The sequence below is a fragment of the Pecten maximus genome, chromosome 6 (genome assembly GCF_902652985.1).
Source record: "Pecten maximus chromosome 6, xPecMax1.1, whole genome shotgun sequence".
Taxonomy (NCBI): Eukaryota; Metazoa; Mollusca; class Bivalvia; order Pectinida; family Pectinidae; genus Pecten; species Pecten maximus.
The window spans coordinates 39,623,076-39,650,560 of NC_047020.1; the positions used below are offsets into that span (position 1 = coordinate 39,623,076).

Sequence of the window (27,485 nt, forward strand, 5' to 3'; positions counted from 1 at the left end):
CATCACTGACGAAGCCAATAACACACTTATGCCACCTTTCATTCAGCACTCCCTACTAACAAACCAATGAGGAAGATTATCTGCGCCAGGTCGATGGTACTCGTGCAGACCGAAGACATATTATTAAGATACCAAACTACCCGTAGGCTGTTTCCTGGGCAAATTAACACCGGATGCTATCCATTTGCCTTGTAATTCGTCGTTATGGTAACGGGACAACAGACTTGTCGTCGACAGGATCCTGTTTCTATTGCCAAGCATGCAGATCCTTTCACGATATTTTACACCATGTTTGTCATGATATCAAGATAAACACATTATAAATTGATGCCTTGCTTATTTTTTGATAACAAAATTTTTGTCGTCAAATTATTATCATATTTCACAGTTGATTTAATCAAGATGCCGTATTGGGGTGATAATTGCTTATACAAGGTATATGTATGCACGAATTTTGAGAGGCTAACGTACAATGACCTCACATCTAAAGTCGGCTTGTGTAGCACTGTTATTGTCAATATGTTTGAGAGGTGACGTAGAATACAATTACAAGCTATATATGTACTTTTACAGACTTCCTTCTGTCGACTTTGTTTATGCTGGCTTCTAAAGGCTCCGTAGTAATATTCTTAAATCAACTGGGATGAATATAAAGTGGACATTGTGTTTGGAGAGCTGTTCTATTGGTAAAAAGTCTCATCTTGGGTATCAACAAATCACAGCTGTATGATGCAATTTAATCCATTTGTGTCTCTGCTCTATCTATCTCTCAGTAAGTACTGAAAGGTAACAATATCCTGTGTGCGTTTCGAACAATCCTTTGTATATTCCAGTTCCATATAATTGTTGGTCTGTTTTATCTGAATTTGGTCAAGTGCCATCCAGCAACCATGACCTTATGAAGTTTACTTTTTTGGCTTGGGGTTTTAAACGGTAATATAAGTTTTCTTTTATTAAATCGTAGATAAAAGTGTTACAAGACAGTTTGTGCGATAAAACTGAATCAGCAAATGATCCATTCTGGGCCAAATCTTACGTACGCACACACTTCCATATTGTATTGTTAAAAAAATACCAGATCTGACATTGATTTTGTCCTCACAATTATCTAAAGAGCTCCAAATTCAATGACGTTCATTAACATAATGAAATTAATCAGTTAAGTTTTTCATAGGAAAGTATCAAAGATTTTTTTTTTAAATGTCATTAACAAAAATAATCAATTACTGTATACTAAGGGCAGAATTAATGGGTTTCCTAAAGTCAAGGGACGTTTATGAAAATGGGGCCTCGAATTTAGTTCCTTTTTCCGAGCCATACCTTTGATCATTCTGCAAAATACTGGTATCAATACAGTCACTATCAATTTCGGTTAAACTACTCAATTGAGTGACTGTCTCAGTTTACACTTTATCTTGAGTTATCTTATTAGCATCCGAGATAGTCAACATTACCATAACTACACATTAAATGATTTTCACGCGATATTTCTATAATTACTACAGCGGACAAGTTGATATTGAAATAGAATTACATATACATGTATGATCAGGATTGTCTTGTATGAAAGGGCTTGTCAGAGTTCGAACCTAATTTTTATATTCAAGCTGTGCCTTTGCATGGAATAACAAATATAATTTATCCTGCAAATACTCCGAAGAAAATCACCACGTGCCCCCCGTATAGTTATTAATATTCGCGGGTGATTTATTTTCGCAATATTCCTAATCATTGATCATAGCGCGAAAATGATTACTCCGCGAATAATATTGATAAATAGGTAACCGCATAAAGATATGTGTTTTTATATGCTTCAAGAATATGAAAAGTCTGTGAGCGCGAAATTGTAAACCCACGAAATTGTGCCCCCCCCCCCCCCCCCCCCCCCCCCCCCCCCGCCCAAAAAAACTGAAGGAAACATTTACATATCGTCCATCGTAAGTATGGACGGATATGAACAAAAATGTTCAATAAACGTTCCGAAGAACATTAAATTACCATAAACCTTGGTATGTAATTGTGTTCAACTCGGATACGAATATATTCTCAATATTCAAACTACGGCCTGCTGTCTACATATCAAACTACAGGTCAGATGGTGTCAGGGTTAAGGGGTAATTGTATTCCCATTCTGAAAACATTGCTGTTTTTTTCATTGGTAATGTACATGAAACAATTGGTTTAGCCATCAGTTTTTTGCTCACTTCTGTAAACAACAAACTTATGTGGACGTGGCTAATGTTACTCAACGCAATACCTAGTTCTAGACCACCAATATTCCCTTTTTTCAATGAAAACCTGACATAGAACGTTTGTTTTGCAATAGCGGCTGTGTGGCGTTGTGCTGAAAGAATACCATCGCGTGACATACAGACATCTTGGTAAGATATTAATTCTGCTGACTTTGAAGCCACTTTTAATAGAATCATCGAAAAACTATCAAGTGGCTTATGTACTTAAAGTTCAAAGAAAGATCAGACACTTTTACTGCTTTGCTGATAAAATATACGGCGAAGGATTTTCAATGGAGATCGTGAGGTTCTTGATTATTCTGCTAGTTGTCATTTACATACTGTATAGTTGGTAATATTAGCGGTTGATTTATTTTCGCGATATTCGCAGTCATTGATTTTAGCACGAAAATGAATACTCCGCGATTTCTGTTGATACACAGGTAAACACGTAAAGATACATGAAAAGGCGGTGATGCGTGAAATTTGAAACTCGGGAACTATAGTTTCCGACTTGGACAACCGCAAAATATTTATTCTGTGAAATCAAGCAACCATACAGTATTAGCGGATAAATATTGATGTTTTGAAAATAAAAATGATGGAAGAGATGTGTAATTCGATTCTCGTCTGCTTTTTACCAACATTTTGATGAATGAAAAGTGAGCCATCTCTCACAAAGGAAAAATGTAGCATGTCATAATCCATATCACTGATATCGGAAAGAAATTTTCTTCTGTACCGGTGCAATGTATTATCATAGAGAAGTTGCTGATATTTCTCTTTGTTCTTAAATGTTCAGTTAATTCATGTTTGTATTGTTTAGATATAAGTACTTAGTGATGTGGTATTTGAGACAAAGCGATATAATTTGTCATTTATGTCATTTTTAAAGTTAAGGTGTATAATAGCACTATAGGTATATAAACAATTGTCCTTTGATGGTGTAATAAGATAAGACTCACGCTGTTACCAATTAGCCATTTTTAATTAACGAACCAAGGTCATACCATAGTTTACGTAATATATTTACTCTAGAGTCACTCAAGGGAGACATAAATGTCGTCTCAGTTTTACAATCCTCTTGCTATGACAGTCAATGATCTTACCAATCTACCCGTGACCGTTCCTGGTCAATTCTTCGTCTGACCGATGTGTCAGGTAAAATCAACGTATTAAATGTCAATTAGCGACATTGCGGTTACGTTTACGTTTGTACGCTATGGCTATCCTAAACGATGACGCAGCTTTTAAGGCATTAACTTTATATGGACAATGGTCAGTTTCATTTTTGTATGTCCATTCCGGAGACCTGGGCGGCAGTTGGATTACCAGCCACTGGACAACATCATATACACTCAGTATTGCCAAGGGTGGCCTAAACTCCATCTTTAGACTAATACCTAATTAACAAAGTTGGTCGCTAGCTATGTATATTGTATAAAAATAAATTTGATCACCAATGTTTAATTAACATTAATTGACAGGTATTATTATATTGATTTTGGATATTAAGATTTGAATATATTTGAAGAAATGATATAAGAAATCATTGCAAAATGATTTGAACCCTTGTTGTTCTTTTCTTTTGTTTTTATCTTCTTTTTTTTTTTTGTATTTTTTTTTTTTTTTTTTGTATTTTTTTGTATTTTTAGTATTTTTTTTTTTTTGGGGGGGGGGGGGGGGGGGGTCGTTGTTTTTTTTTTCTTCTTCTTCTTCTTCTTTTTATTATATTATGCCAAACGATGAACCGATGAATAGATATTTTGATTTCAATATTAATTAAAGTACACTTCCACAGTGTCTTTTTTACGACCAATGTTGCGCATTAATTCAAAACGGCGAAGATTTTACTTCATCTGACGAATTCATCTGTTCACCGAAAAGTCATTTGGATTTTGTTAGCAAAATTTCCTTTACAAACGTTACCTGAAATTAACGTATCGGTTTACTTTTCAAACGTATCCATGTCTCGCTGTTAATTTAATTTTATCGAATGTCCCCATCGACTGTCGGAATCGACCCTCCTGGCGTCATCCGGTACAAACTGCCGATCATTTAATACGAAAACTGTACTTACAAGAAGGCGTATACGTCACTCTCTAATGAGCGCTAGGCGATGCTGGGGTAGACTTTCCTAACGAGGGCTTAATGGACGCGTGTATACTATACAACATTACGTAATTAACTTCTACTCTACCTGTGTGAGGAATCATTTAGATGTTTTCTCGTGCCGTGATCAAGTCCTGTTCGTGCTATACTCTGAAGCGAGACTGTTACGGACCGTTCTGTCTTCATAAAACAGGGGAGATGTTTTAAAACGTAATATAACAGTAGGTATGGTTCATTGTCTGAAGAGGGGGATATAGCGATGCATTGTCTAAGAAGTGGGAATATTGCGGTACATTGTCCGAGGAGGCGGAATATTGCGGTATATTGTTTATAGAGAATGGGGAATATTGCGGTATATTGTCTAAAGATAGGGATTATTGCGAGATATTGTCTAAAGATAGGGAATATTGCGGGATATTGTCTAAGGAGGATGGGGAATATTGCGGTACATTGTCTAAAGATAGGGATTATTGCGAGATATTGTCTAAAGATAGGGAATATTGCGGGATATTGTCTAAGGAGGGGAAATATAGAGGTGCATTGTCTAAGGAGGGGGAATATTATACAGTTGTTGACTGGGGTTGAGGGCAACAAATGATCTGTTGGACCTGAAAGCAAACTGTTGCCCGAGGCCGAAGGCCGATGGCAACAGGTTGCTTGAGGGGCCAACAGGTCATCTGTTGTCCGAAATCACAGTCGATAACTGTGTTGTTATATCCTTCTCAAACATCAAATATTTTACTGAAAATAACAATAATAAAATTCATAATAATTTATTCACATAACAAGAAAATTGACAATGCTTTAAAAAACTGACAGTGTGTTGATTTATTGTTGCATTTATTACATGTATTATTTTCTTCATGCAGACTAGATTACAATGAAACATAATTATATAAATTCATTAACAATGTTAAAAAATTAAGGACTTTTTAGCATAACATGGTTCCATCTTGTTTACGAATGGCGCAGTAGAACTTTCTCAGCAAATCGTTCAAATCCTCAGTTGAATAATATTTGATCAGCGTAAGAGAGAGATCGCATGTCAACATACAGTCTGTCAAGATATTTTCTGTTTTCACCACATCATCCGTATTTTTGCTGTCACAGTCATCAGGAATTTGCTGTATTTCGTCTTCAGACGCTAGGGCAAACCTACACAAACCGTCTGCACCACTCGTAGCCATTTCAGGATGTGCAAACGACAAGGGAAGATAACTCTAATGTTTACAGTAAATCGTAATCACTCGGGCGCATTCGGGTACTTCCGGAAAGGTTAGCGGTCAACAGTCAATTTTAACAGTCGATTTTAACAGTTCGTTTGGACCGGCAACCACAACAGTTAAACTTTTGGCATTTTTGCTCTACATATTTATATAGTAACTGTTGAATAAGGGTATAACAATGCGGAATATTGTCGAAGGAGGAGGAGTATAGCGGTACATAGTCTAAGGAAGCGAAATATTGCGGGACATTGTCTAAAGAGGGGGAATATTGCGGTAAACCACAAATATACACAGGATAAAAATGTTCAAAGTTCCAAGATAATCGGTTACCTAGAACATGTAGTAGACAGGTACACATGATCTCGTGTCTTTTTCCTCTGGCACGTGTAGTTAATTTTTGGCGGTGACAGACCATTCCGTAACTACATACAGTTCTATATATCTCATTTTGATATGTACGTAATGAATTCATTGTACTCTATACCAAACATTGGTCTTTCGGGACATAACACCATGATATCCTTCGATCCGGGAATGACTGGAAATTACATCACATGCACTCTAAATGAGTTCCCCAGTATTTGTGTTCCGAGTGTCAATAGCTGCTCCATCGAGGGAATTGGTTTACGGCGTCTAAGTCAAAGACATTCATCAGAATACAATTTTGTGCATCAAAATACACCCTGATGTAATAGCATGGGTCTGTTATATATATACAGTTATATAAAATTGTCATGCTGTGCAGTAGTTACATTATGGTCGCGTGTTTACCGTCTGGTGATTAAGATCACGTGATGGGGGAATATTTTGTAAGCGAGATCAATGATTTCCCTCAACATTAAAACCATTAACTGCAAAGAAATATATTTTGATTTGATTTTATCATGGACAAAAGCTATGATTTCAGAGGAGAAAAATATGTATAAGACCAAAAAAAATGTATACGCATGCGCAGGTTGACTAATCATATATACTTCCCTTCCTTTAACATGCAACAAATCCATTTAAAGTTCCCTGAATGTTCATCGCGTGTTTGTTAAATCTCTTCCCACTCTAGATGATTTTACAAAAGACACCAAAATATTACCACATTTCAAAACAAATTAAGTGTAAAATACAGTAGAGCCAAAATGACTTAAACTGCGTCAAACAGCTGTTTCGTCTTTCGAGAACGCGTCATTGATGCTAGAGACATCAACACAGCTGTTCTGCCGTCTAGGACTCTTCGGTGATGCTAGAAACATCACTATATATATATGTGGTCTCCATTTTTACTTTTGGGTATTTCTAACAACAAACATGGCTGCTGTCTCCTGACTCAGTTTCTTGACAGAGATGACATAAAAGATGTTCTGTCCTTCTAGGCCTCATCAGTGATGCTGGAGACATCACACAGCTGTTCTGTCCTTCTAGGACTTATCAGTGATGTTAGAGACATCCTACAGCTGTTCTGTCCTTCTAGGACTTGTCAGTGATGTTAGAGACATCATAAAGCTGTTCTGTCCTTCTAGGACTCGTCAGTGATGATAGAAATATCAAAACAAGAAAACCACGGAACATTTTAACAGTACAGTAAAAAAAAACGAATACAGCATGCGGAAATGTGGTAGAAAAAATGTATCACATGTATAGTTTCAGACTACCAACTCCTTGTGTTTTCATTCAGTCACTAGTAGAGCGTGTCATTTTGAAAAAATAACAGCTAAACAACGTCAAATTTCCGGAACGACAGGTTTAATTTAATTCCAAACAGCTGTTGGAATCTTTTTCCGTTCCATGCTGATAAAAATTCCAAACGGGAATAACAATTGTTTTCCTTCCCCCAAATTACCAATTACAGGTTCCGATGATAATGCATGAGTTTGCATAGTTTTTGTTTTAGTATTTTTCCTGCTTGAACGAGCACTATCGCATCAAGCTTCACGGCGTTAAGAGATGTCCTTCGAGAATGACGCTATAATTACAGACTTGGCATTGCACGACATGCATTACATTGCATGTGGAATCAGTCATCATTGAAATGTTGGTGAATTGCGGTGAATATGTCACTCACAAGGGTCTTTATCGTGGAATATGGCATTGAAGTTATGCATTCTATTAATAACGGTTAAATGAAAAAATGTTGTTTGCAGTTAGCCTAACGTATGTAGCAGAATTGAACTTTTGCTGTTTTAGATGGTATCAACTTGTATTTTTACCATATACACTATAGATCCTCTGGGGATATTAACACATCTAGCAATAAGAGGTTTAACCAGGAGAGATATATGGTTTGCAAATTATTTTAACACAAAAAAAATAAACAAAAACATTCACTTCGAAGAAAAATTGCTTTTGTATAATATATTTAAACAATGATTACCTATTTATCAAAGAAACATATAGCCATCTCAAAACGGCTAACACATAGCATATCTGTGTTTTTAGGGGGGGGGGGGGGGGGGGGTAGGAGGAGGCTTTAGCAACTAACCATTGTCTTTTTAACTCTCTCTTGGGAGTATATAACCGGGGAGTATATGCTATTCGGAACAAACTTGTTGCATGCGACTTTTTTTTTTTTTTTCATTTTTTGTACTGTCCTATCACGTACTCATTGACAGCCGAGTCTGCTTGAACACAGCTGTGTATATTATCTTTCTTAAGTATATAACCCAGTGCCATTGCTATGCTTCGAATCCTTGCCCTTGCACGTGGCCTGACGTCTGAGCACTAGACCACTGTTGAGAATTATACGCTATAAGAGAAGCCGTAGAACTTGCGGCAATAAAAGACTCTTCTTCGAAAAAACTGTGTCTTTTAATCTCTTTTCCTTTGATGATGTCCAATCAAAGGAAGAATCAATTGATCAAGTATGGAGTCATTTTGTTTTAAGTATTAAAAATTTTGAATCCTTAGGCATTATCAAATTTAATTGAAACCTTTTCGAAATATCGACCGTTTTACTTACTGATCTGTGAAATAATCACAGCAAAATTGCTTCCTGAATGTATACAAGTATAAGAATTTTAGCTAAGCCATTTATATGTAATTGCATTAAATGTAGTTATAATAATGTAGCTGATGTGTGCGAACAAGCATAGTTTCCCATCATAAAATGAAGATATAAAACGCTGAGAAGCGAGACATTTCTCCGGAACCGGGATTGAGGTTTTTGCGATAATTTATCAACGCTTAGGAAGCAGTTTTGTCATATCTGCAGTAAGGTTCCCTGGAAATATATAAAACAGCACGTTAATTGGTGTTCCTTAGACGCTAACCATGAAGATTCTGAGTCATCTAGTGCCCCGTAATTTTATCATATTGTTTAATGAATACATGTACCTCTTTACCATCTCTTGTAACTACATGTTCTAAAACATATACATTCATGTCCTTAAATATACTGTAAAGATTGCAATTTCATGAGGGTTTTATTCTACGCAACTTTTATGGATATTATGTAATTGGGATAAATAGGGGGGGGGGGGGGGGGGGGGGGAACGATGTTTCGATGAATTCTTTCTGCGAAGAACTCATCCTTTTATTTGTATATTTTGGTAGAAATAAAATTTCTTTTACAGTATTGTGTTATTTGCCTTGCTCAAATCGTACTTATTTTGGCGGTGTAGAATAATTTCAGCGAAAAATTGAATGTGAATAGATTTAAACAATGATGAGCATGCGCACGACAAGTTTTGTAGTAGCAAACGATTCACAGAAGCTGCAAGTAACGCGTTTATATGGATCGCAAGACAAAGAAAATGTTTAATAAGAAAAGATGTGTTTGAGATGTACGTTTACCGTGTGTGATATCTTTGCTTCTTACTGCTTTTTTGCCTATCATTAGGTTTTCTCTCTAATGCCTTATCACTAGCCCTCCACATCTGGGTTGCGAATTTGAAACCTACTTGGGGACATTTGCCAGGTGATTTTTCTCCGGGTACTGCAGCTTTCCTCCACCTCCAAAAACTGACACGTCCTTAAATGACCCTGGCTGTTAATAGGACGTTAAACAAAAGCAAACTAAACCTTATCCAAAATACTGGCAATACCACCATATGTGTGGATATGATAGACCCTACTATACCCCTGGGGCTTATTTTGATGATTACTTGGCGGATCTTTTCAGAGGTTGTTCTTGTGGGTTTGATCTTAGCTGAATATTGTATAAATATATAAATTCAATTTCATCCTAACTACATCAATAAAAACAGTCATCAGCCCACATACATGTGCTCTAAGCCACAAGTACCTGACAAAACACACTCCAGACGGCTCCCAATTATACCTGGGGTAAGTGTTCATTCGTTGTCAATGTTTCTTTCTGATTTCCGTCCAACCAAAGCTAATTTGTGCCGGCCCAAGGGGCCATTTGTCACAGACTCCAGACAAAATGGCAAAGATCGATAGGCGAGAGAGTGGGTTTTATTGATAAAGCCTGATGCGTTCTATTGCTATATGTATAAGATAATAGTCTGCATTTTCAAAAGGGAAACTAATAAAACCATTATGATTGGAGATTCCTTAAGACAAAGCCCCGACGACGTCGACCATACGAAAAGATAAAAGTATTTACAACATCTTATATTTTTCTATCAATAAGTAAATTTACAATTTAAACTGATATCAGTTTTACAAGATACATATCACCGCTATTTTTTTCCTGATATCTACAATGCTCGTTATTTATTTGTCATGGTTCCAATATAACAGGAATATTGACCTCAGTTTATGACTTTAGGATGACCTTTGCCAGATAATATTCACCATAACACTTGTATTCATATTCCAAATGCCATTACTCTATATGATTCCCAGATTTCTGTTATTGTGAGAAACATAGCCAGCTAATGCATAACCTCATTAACTGTTCGATTGTCCACTTGCAAACAAACTCATCTCACCGTTCATTCTATCAGTGACCAATTTGGCATTTGTTTGCTCGTCGTAAAAGAAAAGAAATTAAAATTATTTTGTATTATGGATATTTCCCTATTTCTCCTTTGACGATGCGTATTCACCTGATCAATACGGATCAAGGTTGTTTCGCATATGGCGCATTTTCAATTTGTATTTTCGTGAAAAACCAATCTAACAATGGGGCAATTACAATATGTGGCAATGAAAGAAAAAATATAACATCATTACATGACATTTGTCGCTGTACAATTCTCTCAGGGAATTTATAAAATACGAAAAAAATATAGTTTCAATCCCAAATGAGGCTTGTTGTGCTACTCTTGAAAAACATCATATTTAGTCTGAAGCCGAAGCATCAACACTTTCAATAGTACACAGCTTTTGAATAGTACCATTCCTGTTAAAGAGAATATCTTAGAGCAGTATCTCTGAATACGTGTATTCCATGAACATTACACCAATATATAACTTGGCGAACATAATCAAATGTACATTTACTTCCCTGTTAAGAGATAAACCATATGTTGGCTAACATATAGACTGTCTTCTGTTCTAGCGCTTTAGCATATAATCTTTACCATCAATCCCACAAGCATTACTGTCCAGAAGTACAGTCGACGCATGTTGGTGTGGTTTCGCTAAAATTCTTAATTGGGAAACGAATTATCACTTCCTCCAACGGAGTCGGTGACAAACGAATGGACGATTAACTGTTGTGACATAAACCTTCTCTTTTAATGAGATATTATAACGAATCTCTTTAAATGAGCAAGTAAAAATGACTAAATTCTGTAAAATTTCATTCTATATTTCCAGGTTATAAAATCCTGGGCATCAGGGAGATGGCGGTCTCGGACCTTACCACAGCGGCCGGATTCCTTCCTGGAGAGGGTTGCCATGGGTGGCCAGGACAACAAGGACGCCCATGGAGACAGAAAGGCCCGCAAGATCTCCGACATTAGGTAAGCACGCGGAGTGACTCGGGGAGCATTAGTTCCCGAGGATTCGTCTGCACCTACGATTTCTGACGTCAGATAAACATGAGGATTACTGGGGGAGTACATTATTAGTAGGATTGTCGACTAAATAAAGGAGACACGAACATTGGTCTCCTTCTAAGATCTCTGACGTCACGTAAACGAGGGGTGACCGGGGGAGTACATGTATTTGTAGGATTACCGACTTCAAGTAAAAGAAGTACGAACCTTTGTCTGCGTCTACGATCTCTGACATCAGGTAAACACGGGGGAGACCAGGGGTAGTATATATGTATTAGTAAGATTACCGACTTTAAAGAGGCTTACCCGCAGACGGACCGGTAAACGGCACATCTCCGATCACTAAATAAACTTCAGTACACGTTTCTATGTGACAAAATTAGAGGCTTTCCGACTTTATTTCTTGAAAACAATTACAGAATATGTATTTAAAAGACGTTTTAAAACTCAACCTGAGAGGGAAATGTATGGAATATAACGGCAAATCTTCTTTGTAAATCGCCGCTGCCTTTGAAGTTATCACTGTGCGGCACTGTGCACGTGCTTGTTTCTTTGATGTGTCAATCAAATTAGACTTATTGCGGGTTGCGATTAAATAAATAATATTAAAAATGAGGTTTTAATATCACTTTTCAGCGTTTTATAAGGAAAATAAAATGAAAAACTCAACAATTCCAACAATCTGTCATGTGTAAAAAATCTTTTTCTATTAGCCAATTTTTCTGATCTCTCTGCGGGCAAGCCTCTTTAAGTAAAAGAGACAAGAACAATTGTCTGCTTCTACGATATCTGACATAAGGGCTTAGTTTTTCAAAAGATGATTAGCTTAATCACTTGATTAGTGAAAATTGCATTTCTTTTTGTTGCAAAGCCTGTATGTCTTCTTTAGATTATGCCAGTAGGAAGTGAATTAAGAATTACAGAGTTTCATAAAGTTTTGTAAAGCTAATTCTACCATAAATCAATTTATCAGGATTTGAAAAATGTTGTAAAAATGTGATAAGCCTAAACACGTTTTGAACAATTGGGTCATGGTAAACACAGGGATGACTGGGGGAGTATGTGTATTAGTTAGATGACTGACTTCAAGTAAAGAGGAACGAACATCTCTCGGCTTCAACTATCTCCGACATCAGGTCAGCTTGAAAGGCAACATGGGAAATGGTTAGAGTCAGTATCTGGGGTAAATATGTAAAACGTTTATGCTTTAACGATCTCCCTTTTCAGGTAAATAATCTCGGAAACAAAATTATAAGTGAATAATCGATTTCAGGTTTCGATTCAAGCAGGGTTTTTTTTGTCATGGAGATATTACAATTGGATTAGTCACAAGTTATCGTAACTTCGCAATGCCTTCGACATCGAGTATAGGGAAACATCACTGTTTGTAGGTTCTCCATTTTTGGTTAAACGGGAGGACGGTATTGCTATTAAGGAGATTTATCTACCATGATGTGGTTGGAACAAAATTTCGAATAAAGATAAAAGTAATTGTAAAATAAATATTTTACCAAATGTTCGATAGGTTATTTCTAAATCAGTATCATATTTGTTGTGTCCATTTTGTTAAATTGATCCTTCATTTACTCACTTTCTCACATGTGTTTGCATATCGATTGTGTCTTTGTGTATCGGCTTTACTGTAAATAATGTTATTTTCGATTGATCAAATTTTCGTGGTTGTATCAAAAATATATATTTTATCAAATATATTTTTGATGAAAGTATACATCGGATCACATTCTACTCTATTGGGGTTTTCAGGTATATAACTTTCGCGGTCATTTTTTTTTTTTCTATTATTTATTTCATTTATAATTCAGGGAGCAAAAAAATTGCACTTTGTTGCTAATTACATGAGATCGTATCAGTAGAAACGACCGGTTTTGTTTTGTTTTTATTTCCTTCTTTTGTGCAAATATTTCGCCTCAAATATATTTTCGATGAAAGTATGCAACATATCGCATTCTACTCTAATGGGTTTTCAGGTATATAATTTTAGCGGTCAATTTTTTTTCCAATAATTTAGGGAGCAAAAAACATCACTTTGTTGATAATTACATAAGATCGTATCAGTAGAAATTACATGGGGTTTTTTTTTTTTTTTTGTGTGTGCAAATATTTCTCTTTCATCAGTGTTAGCTGGTGTGTGATTAGAGATCGTATAAGATCTACTCTTATTTGTCTGCTTTGCTGACAATCATCTCGGAAATTGAATGTAAAGAATTGGGTCACACCAGGAAATTGATCAGCAACGCTGATGAAATAGCGCTCGACCTTGACAGCGTAGCGACACCTTTCAAGATGTAGGCCGATCCTTGTGTGGTATTGTGTAAATACTGTTGTGTAACTCGGCACCAACTGCGTATACAGTAACAAGTCCTGGGGGACGTGTCGGCACCATATTTCACATACATCGCAGTTCACTATCCTAGGGGACGTATCGGCAACGTATCTAAGCGGTATCGAAACCAACTGCAATTAGTGTTCAAAGTTCCATTCGATCGAAAGAGTTTAATTGCAAATGACACATGCAATATACCAAGCTCTCGATGTGTCGCCTTCATTCTGATATACTTTACAAAATGCAAACTGTGTTGCATAGCATCAAAAAGTCATTTTGATTTACTCTGAAACGAGAGCGATGTAGCAATATGATAATATTTTCAAAAACAAAATACGTTACTTAAGAGCTCTCAGACATAAATGGCATAGAATTTGGTTTAGGATGCGCACAAAACATATTTTTATATTTACACATGATATTTTGATAAAAAAAAAAAGCAGCACTGCTATGAACCCGTTCTCAAAGCTCGTGTTTAAATAGGTATTGGCAGATATTAGTGACAGTTTTGGTCTAAAATTACTTTGCAAAAATCATATGCGTACGTTAAGCGATAAAATTGTGTCTTCTAGAATGGAAATGCATATACTATTTCAGAGCCCAATTCGTCTGCCATTGATTGCGTTCCGAGAAAATCGTTTTCTAAATTACATTTGTCTGGATCTCCTAAACCATCTAAAAAGAATGGCGGAATCCAATATGGCACTGTTTGGATGTTAATGTAAGAAGCAGACACAAATTTTACTTGTAGAACGAGATGTTTTATTAAATGAAGGCTATTCTTCTTGATTTATTAACTCTTGAGACAAACATTTGTCTACTGCAACGCATTGAAGACAAGGTCACAACATCCAGGGGACAAATCAAGATGTCAGATGAATCAATCGGACCACTGGGAAAACAAAACGTAGTTTTATGTACAGACATTACGCTTTCCTCTTTAAATATCCTTTGTTGTTTTAACAATGCGTGGAAGCAATTATGTATGATAATTAAGGTGAGGCTATAAGTCTACAACATAACTTCAAACATACATATATGTATGCTATCTATATGTATGTTATCTCTAAAACACTAGGTTGTGCAAGAACTGTAGCATTATGAATTACCACGGGGAAATTATCATACATAAAAGAACTGCTTAGAGTTTGAATTATAACTTGCATGATATACGTGCAATATTTTAAAAATTAATTTTGCTAAGAAACGTTCAATTTAGAAAAATATCCGTCTAGAAATAAAGTAAAAAATCCCCATTTACAAACTGAACGGCTCATGCAATGTAAAGATGCATTTTTTTCGCGGATATATCATTTAGCGCTTTTTGCGTTGTAAAACTTCCGCTAAATTATGTCTACGCTAGTCAAATATTTTACATATTATTTTCAGCAGCCAGTACTGTGGGTGTGCTAATTCAGCATTCTGCTAATCTGTAAAATTTAATCATGGGCTATAATTTAGTACGCCATAATAAGTCTTTCTGCAGCATGTGTACTATCTTGAGAATGGTTAAGTTACTTCATCTTAAACCGAAATTGTCATTACAATATTCAAGGATCTGCAACACAAAGAGATGAAAAGAAATTTGGAATTTCAGTAGAATGCATGTTCACTAATTTTTTTAGATCCATTTTACTAACCCTCAGTTCCATAGAGTAAGTAGTATTTTGTTTTTTCAAAGGTTGAATAAAATCATAAAATCAACAAAAACAAAAGTAAAAATAGAAAAATCCCGTCGCATGGTTTCTAAGGAACAAGATATACTAGTAACCAATGTTTATTAAGTTTTAAGTATTAATATGTGTCAATTAAGTTGATGATAGTAAAATGTATTTGATATACTTCTATTTAAGGTACTGGAAGGGATTCGTGGTGGACCCGTCACAGCGATTCTATTACCGATGGTTGTTCGTCATTTCCTTGTCTGTCCTCTATAATGTCGTCTTCATCATCCCACGGTCGGTGTTCTGGGAGTTACAGACGAGTTATCTTCCCCTCTGGCTGGCCCTTGACTACCTCAGCGACACTCTTTATATCATCGATATGGGCATCTCATCTCGGACAGGTAATTCTAAAAATAGCTCATGTCATCGATATGGGCATCTCATCTCGGACAGGTAATTCTAAAAATAGCACATGTCATCGATATGGGCATCTCATCTCGGACAGGTAATTCTAAAAATAGCTTTTATCATCGATATGGGCATCTCATTCCGGACAGGTAATTCTAAAAATAGCTCATATCATCGATATGGGCATCTCATCTCGGACAGGTAATTCTAAAAATAGCTCATATCATTGATATGGGCATCTCATCTCGAACAGGTAATTCTAAAAATAGCTTATATCATCGATATAGGCAGCTCATTCCGGACAGATAATTCTAAAAATAGCTTTTATCATCGATATGGGCATCTCATTCCGGACAGGTAATTCTAAAAATAGCTCATATCATCGATATGGGCATCTCATTCTGGATAGGTAATTCTAAAATTAGCTTGATCATGTACATACAATATCTGGTAATGTCGTAATAACGACAGTACAGACAAGTTGATTGTTGATTTTTAAGGGAATCCATCTATTTAGGAAGACACGAAAAATTACAAATGATCACATAATACAGACATAGACTACGAAACAGTTATATAAGTTAAGTAGATAAACAACGAACAATATCGTTATGTTTATGTTAATGATCCCCTCGGTCGATAATTAATTCACCGAAGGCATATTGTTATTAAATAGAAAACATCTTAGGCTGTGCACAGATGGTATAAATAAATAGCCTTATAAAAGGTTTAGAAATTAACAGTGCGAGTTAAAACGGCGAGAAGATATACACATAAACAATATATATATTATATATAATAGTAAACAATTATACACAGCTGTCACAGCGAAAGCGCTCGGGATATCAACAAAGTTTTAATTTTATTTTTTTTTTTCTAAACTACTTCACAAGAACTATTAACTTTATTATCATCTAACTCAAATTCGATAAAACCAGGGCAAAATATTGATAAAAACGAGATATATGTTTGATGATAACGTATCGAACACGTCTGGTTTCAAATTGCATAAAGAAATTGAATATTGCAAACGAAATCATTATTTGGACCATAACAGTTTCCCATGATCCTCATTAATCTACAGCTCTCGAAACCTGACACGGGGATCGTGATAATGGGAAAAACTACGCCCTTTTCATTGTGTAACATGGTATTCTTATCTTTACCTGCACAACAGTACATATCGCTAAGTATGATATCATAAATTATGTCACATATGTTGTTATGATAATATGAACGCAAGCAAGATCTCGGGGTTTATGACTGAGCGTAGCCAGAGAAAATCCTTATATAGACCCATCCGGACCAACAAGCGTGATTAATATAATTTGATTTAATTTTTTTTTTACAAATGTTGTAAAATGAATTAAGTTTTCTAGGACTAATCCGTGATGCTAGAAACCAAAATACAGAAACCATGATTACATTTAAGTCAGGTTAGCTAGAAATTGTTCAATATTTGTGACAACTCTTTTGCTGAAAATAAGTTTAACTTTAAAACTGAGATTTTACACCTACGCGAGCCTGATAGATCTAAGCTGTAAATTGAACATGGGTGCCGGACTACTTTTCTCAATCAGAAATGTCTGGCAATAAATATGGTGCTAAATGTCTTGAACTTTTTTAGAATTATACTGTGGAGACGGCACTTAAACATAGCCTACACCATCAATTACTTCTGTGCGCGTGCAGCTGCCATTTACCATCGTATATAAATGTAAAACAGTATATTTAAAGGTTAAATCTCAACGCCAGTCTGAAGATTATTACCATTTTATCTAGTCTGTAGATAGATATTTTCCTGGAATTCAAGCTAACGTTTATGTTGAGTTTTTTTTCCTCATCATTTTGTTTAAACCTCGAGCTTTGGGCAAAGCATTACGTGTTTTCGTTGACTCATTGAAACTTTACTACATTTTTATATTATTTCACTAGAAGTCTTATGTATTCAATAATGTATATCTTTATGATGATGATGATGATGATGATGATGGAGATTGATGATGATATACTTTAATTATGATGCTGAAGATGATGATTATCATACATGGATGATGATGAAATCAGGTGATATTTTGATTTCATACATAATGTTGATGGTGTGTATGTGTGTGTGTGAGAGATCGTATGTATTTTTTGTTTATATGCAAAAAATGGTGAAAAATTAAAAAAAAATTACAAAAAAAAATAATAATAATGTATTCTATATTTTCATGACTTGATTCCGTTCTCGAAAATTTCGAAATAACGAATCTCATGCCTCGTCAGTTTTGATAGCATAAACTAATTAACCGATCGGTGTTATCTTTGTTTAACACCTTATTTCCGTCATTTCAGGTTACCTGGAGGAAGGACTCCTTGTCCGGGATGCAACAAAGCTGCGAAAGCACTACACCTCCTCGACGATGTTTAAGACGGATATCTTAAGCATAATACCAACAGACCTGTTCTACTTTTTAATAGGGCTCGATAAACCAGAGCTAAGATTTAATCGAATCATTCGATTCAACCGTCTTCTTGAGTTTTTTGACAGAACGGCTACAAGGACTAGCTTTACAAACATGATCAGGATCATGAATTTGGTGCTGTACATTCTGATCATCATTCACTGGAACGCTTGTATATATTTCGCCATCAGCAACTCCATAGGATTCGGCTCAGACTTATGGGTATATCCGAATGTTTCCGATCCAAAATTCCAACCTTTGACCCGGAAGTACATCTACAGTTTTTACTGGTCAACTTTAACCCTTACAACGATTGGAGAAACTCCAGTTCCTGAGAAGGACGAGGAGTATTTATTTGTGGTCGTTGACTTCCTCATCGGCGTTCTCATCTTCGCTACCATTGTCGGTAATGTCGGTAGTATGATTACAAACATGAATGCTGCACGTGCAGAATTCCAAGGGAAAATGGACGGCGTCAAACAATATATGGAGTTCCGTAAAGTTTCAAAAGAGCTTGAGCAAAGAGTTATTAAATGGTTTGATTATCTTTGGACCAATAAGAAGTCGTTAAATGAAGAGGAAGTGTTGGCGTCACTTCCGGATAAGCTCAAGGCAGAAATAGCCATACATGTGCATTTAGATACGTTGAAGCGCGTGGCTTTGTTCCAGGACTGTGAACCTGGTTTACTTGTTGAGCTTGTACTGAAGCTCAAGCTACAGGTATTTAGTCCAAGTGATTACATATGCAGGAAGGGAGACATTGGGAAAGAAATGTACATAGTTAAACGTGGACAATTAGGCGTAGTTTCAGACGACGGCAAGACAATTTTTGCCACTCTTAGAGAAGGTAGTGTGTTCGGTGAGATTAGTATATTGAACATTGCAGGCAATAAGAACGGCAATCGTCGTACGGCGAATATCAAGAGTACAGGCTACAGTGATTTGTTTTGTCTTTCGAAAGATGACCTTTGGGAGGTTCTTACTCAGTACCCGGATGCAAAGAAGATTTTAATCGACAAAGGTAAGAAAATCCTTAGAAAAGACAATCTCTTAGATGAAGATCTCATGAAAAAGGTCGAAGCGCAGCAAGAAACGACCGAACAAAAGCTGGACAGAATAGATTCTAGTCTGGACACTTTACAAACAAGGTTCGCCAGACTTCTTGCCGATTTCAATAGCACTCAACAAAGACTGAAGCAACGAATCACGAGACTTGAAAAAGGCATGGTGAAAGATTCTGACGCCATTTCTAATATTTCGTTCCTGGATTCATGATGGATGAGGCAGACATCCCATCCATTATATGGTTATCTATAACTGTGATCACAGCAAATGTCAATCAACATCGACTAGAACCAGTTTTGACAAAAACGTGGTCGACACAGTTTCAGAGGCCACTCCAATGCAAACAACAAATCGGAGTTCGATCAATCTTACAAAACCATCCACCTTTCGTCCTGTGCATTAATCATGTCTCCTCTTTTACCCGTAAGTGATCATGTCTTTGTCTGCAATGACCGATTAGCGGAGTCATTAATAATAAACGGGAATAATGGATGCAAGATTCAATAACGACAGTGTCAGAAAGCCGGAAGTGACGTGGCCGGAAGTGGCGCGTCAAATATTATTTAGCATGCCGAGAATGTCTTGTTATAATATAGAACCGTCCAATGAGATTATATTTAAATGTCATAACGCAAGTTTCTCATCTACTGGTCACTGTAAATATTTATGTGCATCGTTTATTAATATACCCAAGAAGTCGTTCAGAATTTATCAAACAATTGAAACTTGAAAATTGTGATACAATTCCATAATTCCTAATTTTGAAGAAGTTTTATTTTTCGTTATTTTCGAGAATAGAAAATAGTTAATGAAATCACATACCTCTGAAATAGAATTAATAGGGGTAAATACATGGTCTATTCGATAATATCTTTGAAAAACACTAATTTTGGTTTAAGTCATATAAGCTGAAACAAAAAATTGAACTAATTAGAGAAAATAATTCTGTCATCATTAATTTTCTGTTTTACAAAACCACGAAAATTTGAACACACGAAAAAAAACCCTTTTTACATTGGTTTGCAATTAGTTTTAGCTTAACCCTATCTCACGCCGAATCAACTTTGTATCGAGTTAAAAGTTATTACAAATATATTCTGTTTTTATTGTTTAATATTGATGGAAGATAATTTGTTTGGTACCATGTATGTAAGTTATCTATGAAACAATATCCATCCTTTTATGCCATTACGTTTACATGTATATTTTAAAACTGTTTTGTTTTGTTTATTTAAAATTTATTTATAAATATTTTGCACCAAACCAGTGTATATTGTTCGTGATGGGTCTGGGTAGCATTTTTAAAGTTTTAATTGAGGAAATAAATCTGTTTGTGTTTAAGCTAAAGTTGTAAATAGAATACTGTGCCGGTAAATAGTTAATTAGATAACGTTTGAAAACATAAGACAATACAGCCGATGGTTGACAATACGGCGCACATGCAACACAACGCAATTTGTAATAACTTTTCAAATGTCATTATAAGTAATAAATACGTATTTTTCTCATAGAATCAGGTCGAAACATGTACCAAGTGAAGATTATCTTTCCATCTGATGACAATTTATCCGGTAAAAATAACTTTGAATTTTTTATTACAAATTGCGTCGTTATTACAAATTACGTGGTGACACGGCGTGTTAATTTGAAGAGATGAGAGAAAATGACGATGGTATACGTATTCAATAAATGCTTTTGTTAGATTACAAGATTTTAATACAAACTTAATTTTACAACTAAATTAATTAAAATCTTACTCTGAGAGGAAACCGGAGTACCTATGTACCCATTGAAAACCCACGTGGTCGGACAGATGATCCAAAATCTGTCCTTGTCCGATCGAAGGATCGAACCCCGTACGCCTTGTCGAAGCGATAGTGTTATATCCCCAACAACGTCCGACCAAACTTTAATCAACTCTAGACATTAAAGTACAGTAAAAGTTGAATTTCGTGAAATTCCGTTAATATACTGTATAGTTGTCAAAAGTGCGCGGGTATGACATTTCGCGGTTATTGAACAAGTCGCAACCACCTGACCGAAAGTGAAATAGGTGTATCTACAGGCATAGTTTCGTTCACTTCAATTATAACCTCGTTCGGTTTACGGTACATATAATTGCAGATATTTGTAATAGGAAAGAGTATTGAAATACTGTACCCTGCCCGCGCTGGGGCTCGAACAAGCGACCTCTCGCTCTCAAGGCAAACCACTAGGCTAGTATGAGCTAGTTTAAACTACTGCCTCCTTCACAAAGTCCCCGAAGACAACCTCAGCCCGGTTATTTTGCTCCAAAGAAGTTTTCTCAGTCTCCTATAGCTTTCACTTGGAGTAGTCAGCGGTACCAAATCTGTAAAAGGAAGGAGTAATGAAAAATAGCCTGCCCGCGCTGAAGCTCGAACTAGTGACCTCACGCTCCATAGGCAAATCTACAGGCTAAAGGGAAATTCCCGCTAGTCTAAGCTTATACTCTCTACTTTTACATGTTTAGTTTAATGTTATCTGTAATATCTGCGAGTGAAATTACATCCCGCAAATATTATCAACTATGCAGTATATCCTTTGTTATCATGTTTTTACCCACAGCCAATCACACCGTACCTGCTGTATGGCTGACCAATCAGGACTGTTATATATTGACCTATGTCGCAATCAATTTGAGATACGTGATTTCTATTGGTATAATCATGGTTGCAGAATCGAACAAAATACAAGCATGGGTGTTTAATCAAAACTAATTAAAAATCTAAAAACTTAAATACCGTTCTTTGTTTACAATATTCGTTTGCCTTCTAATATTATGCCGTAACCACTATACTTATTTAACAACATCAAACTAGTTTAATCCTTGTTTACAGTTACAAGATAGCTGAAGGGTCCGCCAATGAATTAGTTATATTATTTATTATAAATATACGTTATAGTAGTAGACGTTCAACAAGCAGAGGTTTACGTTATATATAAAGAAGGGAAATGGCTATACACCGTCATGATAATTTCCAGTCCACACACTGTAACCAATGGCTATACACTGTCATGATAATTCCCAGTCCACACACTGTAACCAAATATAAGTTACACTTTAATCTTAAGACTTAGAACTTAGGAATCTTGTTATTGCTAGATGTACATTTAAGGTATCGTTTCACCAATGACTGAATACTAACTATTAAACAGTATGTGCATGGTTACCATCTTAATGTATACATGGCAACCATTAGAATATATACATGGTAACCATTAAAATGTAAACAAAAAGTAACCATTAAAATTATACGTGTTATCTATTAAAATGTATACATTGTAACCATGAAAATGTATGCAAAGCAACCATTAAAATGTATACATGGTAGCCATGAAGATGTATGCATAGCAACCATAAAAAAGTAAACCGGGGAGCCATGAAAACGTATGAATAGTTACCATTAAAATACATACAAAGCAACCATTAAAATGTAAACCAGGTAGCCATGAAAACGTTTACATAGCAACCATTAAAATGTAAACCATGTAGCCATGAAGATGTATGCATAGCAACCATTAAGATGTTAACCGGGTAGCCACGGAAACGTATGCATAGCAACCATAAAAAAGTAAACCGGGGAGCCATAAAAACGTATGAATAGTAACCATTAAAATACATACAAAAAGCAACCATTAAAATGTAAACATGGTACACATTAAAATGTATACATGGTAACAATCAAATGTAAACAAAAAGCAACAACAAAAAAGTTTGCATGGAAACCATTAAATGTATCCGTGATAACCATTCAAATGTACATTGTATACATAATCGCAATGGGAACCATTGTCATATATATTATGGCAACCAAGTTGAGGTATACAAAAGTGTACATGGTTATCAAAGATACTGTATGGTAACCAAGGTTATTGTTTACATGGTAACCAATCTATGGTATCTATGGTTCCATGGTTACAGTCAGGATAAACACTGTCCGAGGCTACTATTTACTTCAGGTTTGTGTATATTTATTTGTATCTTGGTTGATCATACATGACCCTGTTGGCTCCATTGAAGTTATAAGTTAAGAGACAGGAAACCCTTATAAATAATATCTGTCCAGTATAATTATATGTCTCTTATCAGAGCTGATATAACATGTCCCAGTCATTTTTATGTTTGGCTTCTTTGACAAACAAACGTCTGTGTGCTGACTAGTTACATTAGTAAGTTCATCTAGATAAATTATACGGACAATTCACACAGAAAATTCGTGTGATTATCGGCTTCTTTTTTCACTGATATTTCAAAGGATAGTCTAAAATACAACCAACGACAACAAAAATTAAGAAAATAAACAAATAAATAAATAAAACCCCAACAAATCCAAATTCGATGCAAAAAAAAAAAAATTATAAGCCAAAAAACATTAAAAAAAATCAGCAAACTCCTTAATACAAACTTAACCTACAGATCAACCTGAACATGTAGTGTCAACTTTGAATGACATGATAGGGAACAATTTATTTATAATGTGCGATCTTAAGGGTTGTATGAAGGTTTTAAAAGATTTCTTTCCGATTTTTTTCAGTTAATCTTGTGTATAAATTTTAGGTATGTTCTGAACGTTATATGTACACTTGTACGTAAAAACATACATATAATCGTTCAGATAAACAAGTTATATCTTATACTAACCAGGAGGTTACGACCAACACATTAACTGACCATGCACAGGAAATCTTTCTTATTCTTACTTATCTTGTATCTTTTATCATTCATGTCAGTCGCGATGGCCGAGTGGTTAAGGTGTCCCGACATTTTATCACTAGCCCTCCACCTCTGGGTTGCGAGTTCGAATCCCACGTGGGGCAGTTGCAAGGTACTGACCGTAGGTCGGTGGTTTTTCTCCGGGTACTCCGGCTTTCCTCCACCTCCAAAACTAGACACTTAATGACACTGGCTGTTAATTGGGCGTTAAACAAAAGAAACCAAACCAAATCTTTGATGTTTCGTGTGCACTTAGTACTAATTAAGTATAACTAATTACAAAGTGCACGTATTAATGATGTACGATGAAGGCGGAAGTATAAGGTCTAAATATATAAATGTATGGTATCATCAACTATATACTTATTGTAACTTTGAGTATTACAAGGTTGAATATTTAATGATGGTTAATTACTAGTATCTGTGGGTTACATGGTTGACTATTTCAGGGTACAGAAATGTGATGCTATGAATGGGTTGAACACCAACGATTATTAACTGTGAAATAATGGTTTCAATTTTTGAATATTAACGGTGATATAATATAATGGATTCCATTGTTGAATATCAACGGTGAAATAATGGTTTCCATTGTTGAATATACTGCAACCATCAATTTATTGAAATGCTAAAGGTATTATTATGCATGTCACACAATAATTCATGTAATTAATTTGATAAATTTCTCTGATTGAAATAATGAATTACCATGATATACCACCTATGGAGTACCTAAAAACAATGCATTTTAAAACAATGCTTTTAACAATTCAACTCCTTTTGTTGATTATTGTTCTACTGCCCAATGTTGACCCTATGTTTATTTTATTTATTTATTTATTTTTTCCTTTTTATTATCATTACTATTATTATGTTCGTTTTCTCTGTTGTTTTTGTTTTTAATGCGGTTTTACAAAGGTTAAATCATGTTTTGTCTCAGACCACACAAGTATATTCAACCTCGACTTGAATTATAAATTGAATAATATTTATCAGTCCAATGTACAAGCTTGAGAACCTGAATTGTTTAGCAAATAACGAGAACAATGTATTCAAACTGATATAAACACATACAATGTATTCTAGCCCCAGGTAGGAATTAGATGAAAACTTCATATTGTATATAAATAGTAAGCAATTTTTAGGTCGACTAATCTATTTTTCTGGGATAAGGTTTTAACCATAAGGATATCTGATTCAAAACAATGTAAATAGTGAAAGAATGTAAGAACTCTGGTATCCTGTATGTGTATGTATGTAAGTATGGATGAAAACTTCTATACAAATATGTTGGATGCAGTTACTTCATTTTTCAAACGAGATTTCACGATATTTCACGAGAAATACGTCCATGTTTGGAACTTAACATGTAAATCGTCCAGAGAACATCTTTTTTCACCAATTGTCTCGTCTAGAACCAAATCATTTCAGTTAAGCTGTAATTTTCAATGAATTGATTTTTTTGCTGATAATTTTCACGAAAAATAAACGAATATTTCTTCAGGTTTTTGAGAAAATCGCGAAAATGTTTAACAAAGAACCTAAACTTTACAACAATGAGTTCATAGTTTTGTTAATTAGATATTTATTCACGGGTTGTCATGGCCAAACACACATGTATGAAAAGAGAAAAATAAGAGAAAAAAGATACTACAAACACACACAAAAAGAAATCTGCACTGAGAATTTTAATATTGTAATGAGTATCCTAAGAAGTGGTATAACGTATTGAGTGTCCCAAAAAGTTATACTTGAATACGTTATATATGTTTCGTTGAAAAATAAAAATTATTGAAACATATTCCTTTGTTATTGTTTTTGTAGTCACGTGTCAACATTCAAATTTATTAATTGCTACTCCATAAATAATCACAATTAAGGAACACTAGCATACACAGCATTTAGAAACACCATATAAGACTATTACTTTATACGAATTGGCAAACGTATCGCCTCAATGATCATTAAGAAATGGTTAGTGGTTGGCGAAGGAACCTTGAGTGTCATTTCTTATGAAGAAAAGGAATTTCTTAATTCGTACCCAAAGATGGCTGAATAGGGCCATTTTGGGTTTTTCGATTCCCTCCAAACTACTTGCTGCGGTACATTTCTTCTCTTTTCCTTGTGATAGCGCGGAACTTATGCCGACTTTATAGTGCTATCTCACTGAAACATTCTGCTGAAGACACCCAGCAGGACACTCCACCCTGTCATATCATACTGACAACGGAAAAACCAATAGTCCCACTCCCAAAATGCTGAGTGCTAAGCAGGAGTCATAACTTCCATATTTAAAGACTCCAGTTTGTCTCGCCCAGGGGAAAGAATCCAGAGTCTTACTCACAGGGGCAAATTCTCAACTTAAGGCCAAAAATGAACCATTTTCAAGGAAGACATTAGAAAATAAAAAGTTGTTAAGAAAGAAGAGAAAATATAAGATCGTGAAAGTCTCTAACGATCATACAATGGACACAGTAGGTACAATTCCTACGCCCTACCTACAGGGCAGGGCAATGTGTGTGTAATTTCATCACATGGAAGAAGAAATGACGAATAAAGACAAGTTTAATCTTCTAATCTGTTAGGATCTCCATTTACCGATCCACAGCACCAAATAACCTTGTTGAGAATAATCGACCGCTTTAAGTACACGTATTTCGCAATCGTGACCTCTGTCATATGTGTCATGTCTATATTGTTGATCTTCTTTATATATAAAGTAATATTGATCAAAGATGACGAGAAAACGCCCACGCAGCGCGCTAGGTCGATGACAACAACAGTTCAGCGAAAGATTGTCATTAGACCATAAATGAGCAGGGGTGATCCGGATAAATAATACGGGGTTACCCGGTTAACAAGTTGTTTAATTACCCAGATAACTAGGAATGGGTTATCCGGATAACTCAGTAGGGGTAACTGGATAACTAAGGAGGGGCTACCCGAATAACTAGGGAGGGATGATCCGGATAACTATGGAGGGGGGATCCGGATAACTAGGGAGGGGTTACCCGGATAACTAGGGAGGGGTTACCCGGATAACTAGGGAGGAGTAACCCGGATAACTAGGGAGGAGTTACCCGGATAACTAGGGTGGGGTTACCCGGCTAACTAGTGAGGGGTTACCCGGATAACTAGTAAAGGGTTACCCGGATATCTAGGGAGGAGTTACCCGGATAACTAGGGAGGGGTTACCCGGATATCTAGGGAGGGATTACCCGGCTAACTAGGGAGGGGTTACCCAGATAACTAGGGTGGGTAACCCAGATAACTAGGGAGGAGTTACCCGGATAATTAGGGCGGGGTTAACCGGATAACTATGGAGGGGTTACCTGGATAACTAGGGAGGGGTTACC

General features: G+C 35.7%; 1 protein-coding gene across 1 annotated transcript in view; it reads left to right on the plus strand.

Annotated features, from left to right (window-relative positions):
* The window catches only part of LOC117329754 (cyclic nucleotide-gated cation channel alpha-3-like), a 55,338-nt gene extending 33,730 nt beyond the window's left edge, over positions 1-21,608 (plus strand). Inside the window, exons 3-5 of the mRNA XM_033887877.1 lie at positions 11,285-11,430; positions 15,664-15,875; positions 18,220-21,608. Coding sequence (XP_033743768.1) covers positions 11,285-11,430; positions 15,664-15,875; positions 18,220-19,604 — 1,743 coding nt within the window. The 3' untranslated portion in view covers positions 19,605-21,608. The remainder of the gene's footprint in view (positions 1-11,284; positions 11,431-15,663; positions 15,876-18,219) is intronic.
* The last annotated feature ends 5,877 nt before the right edge of the window (positions 21,609-27,485 follow it).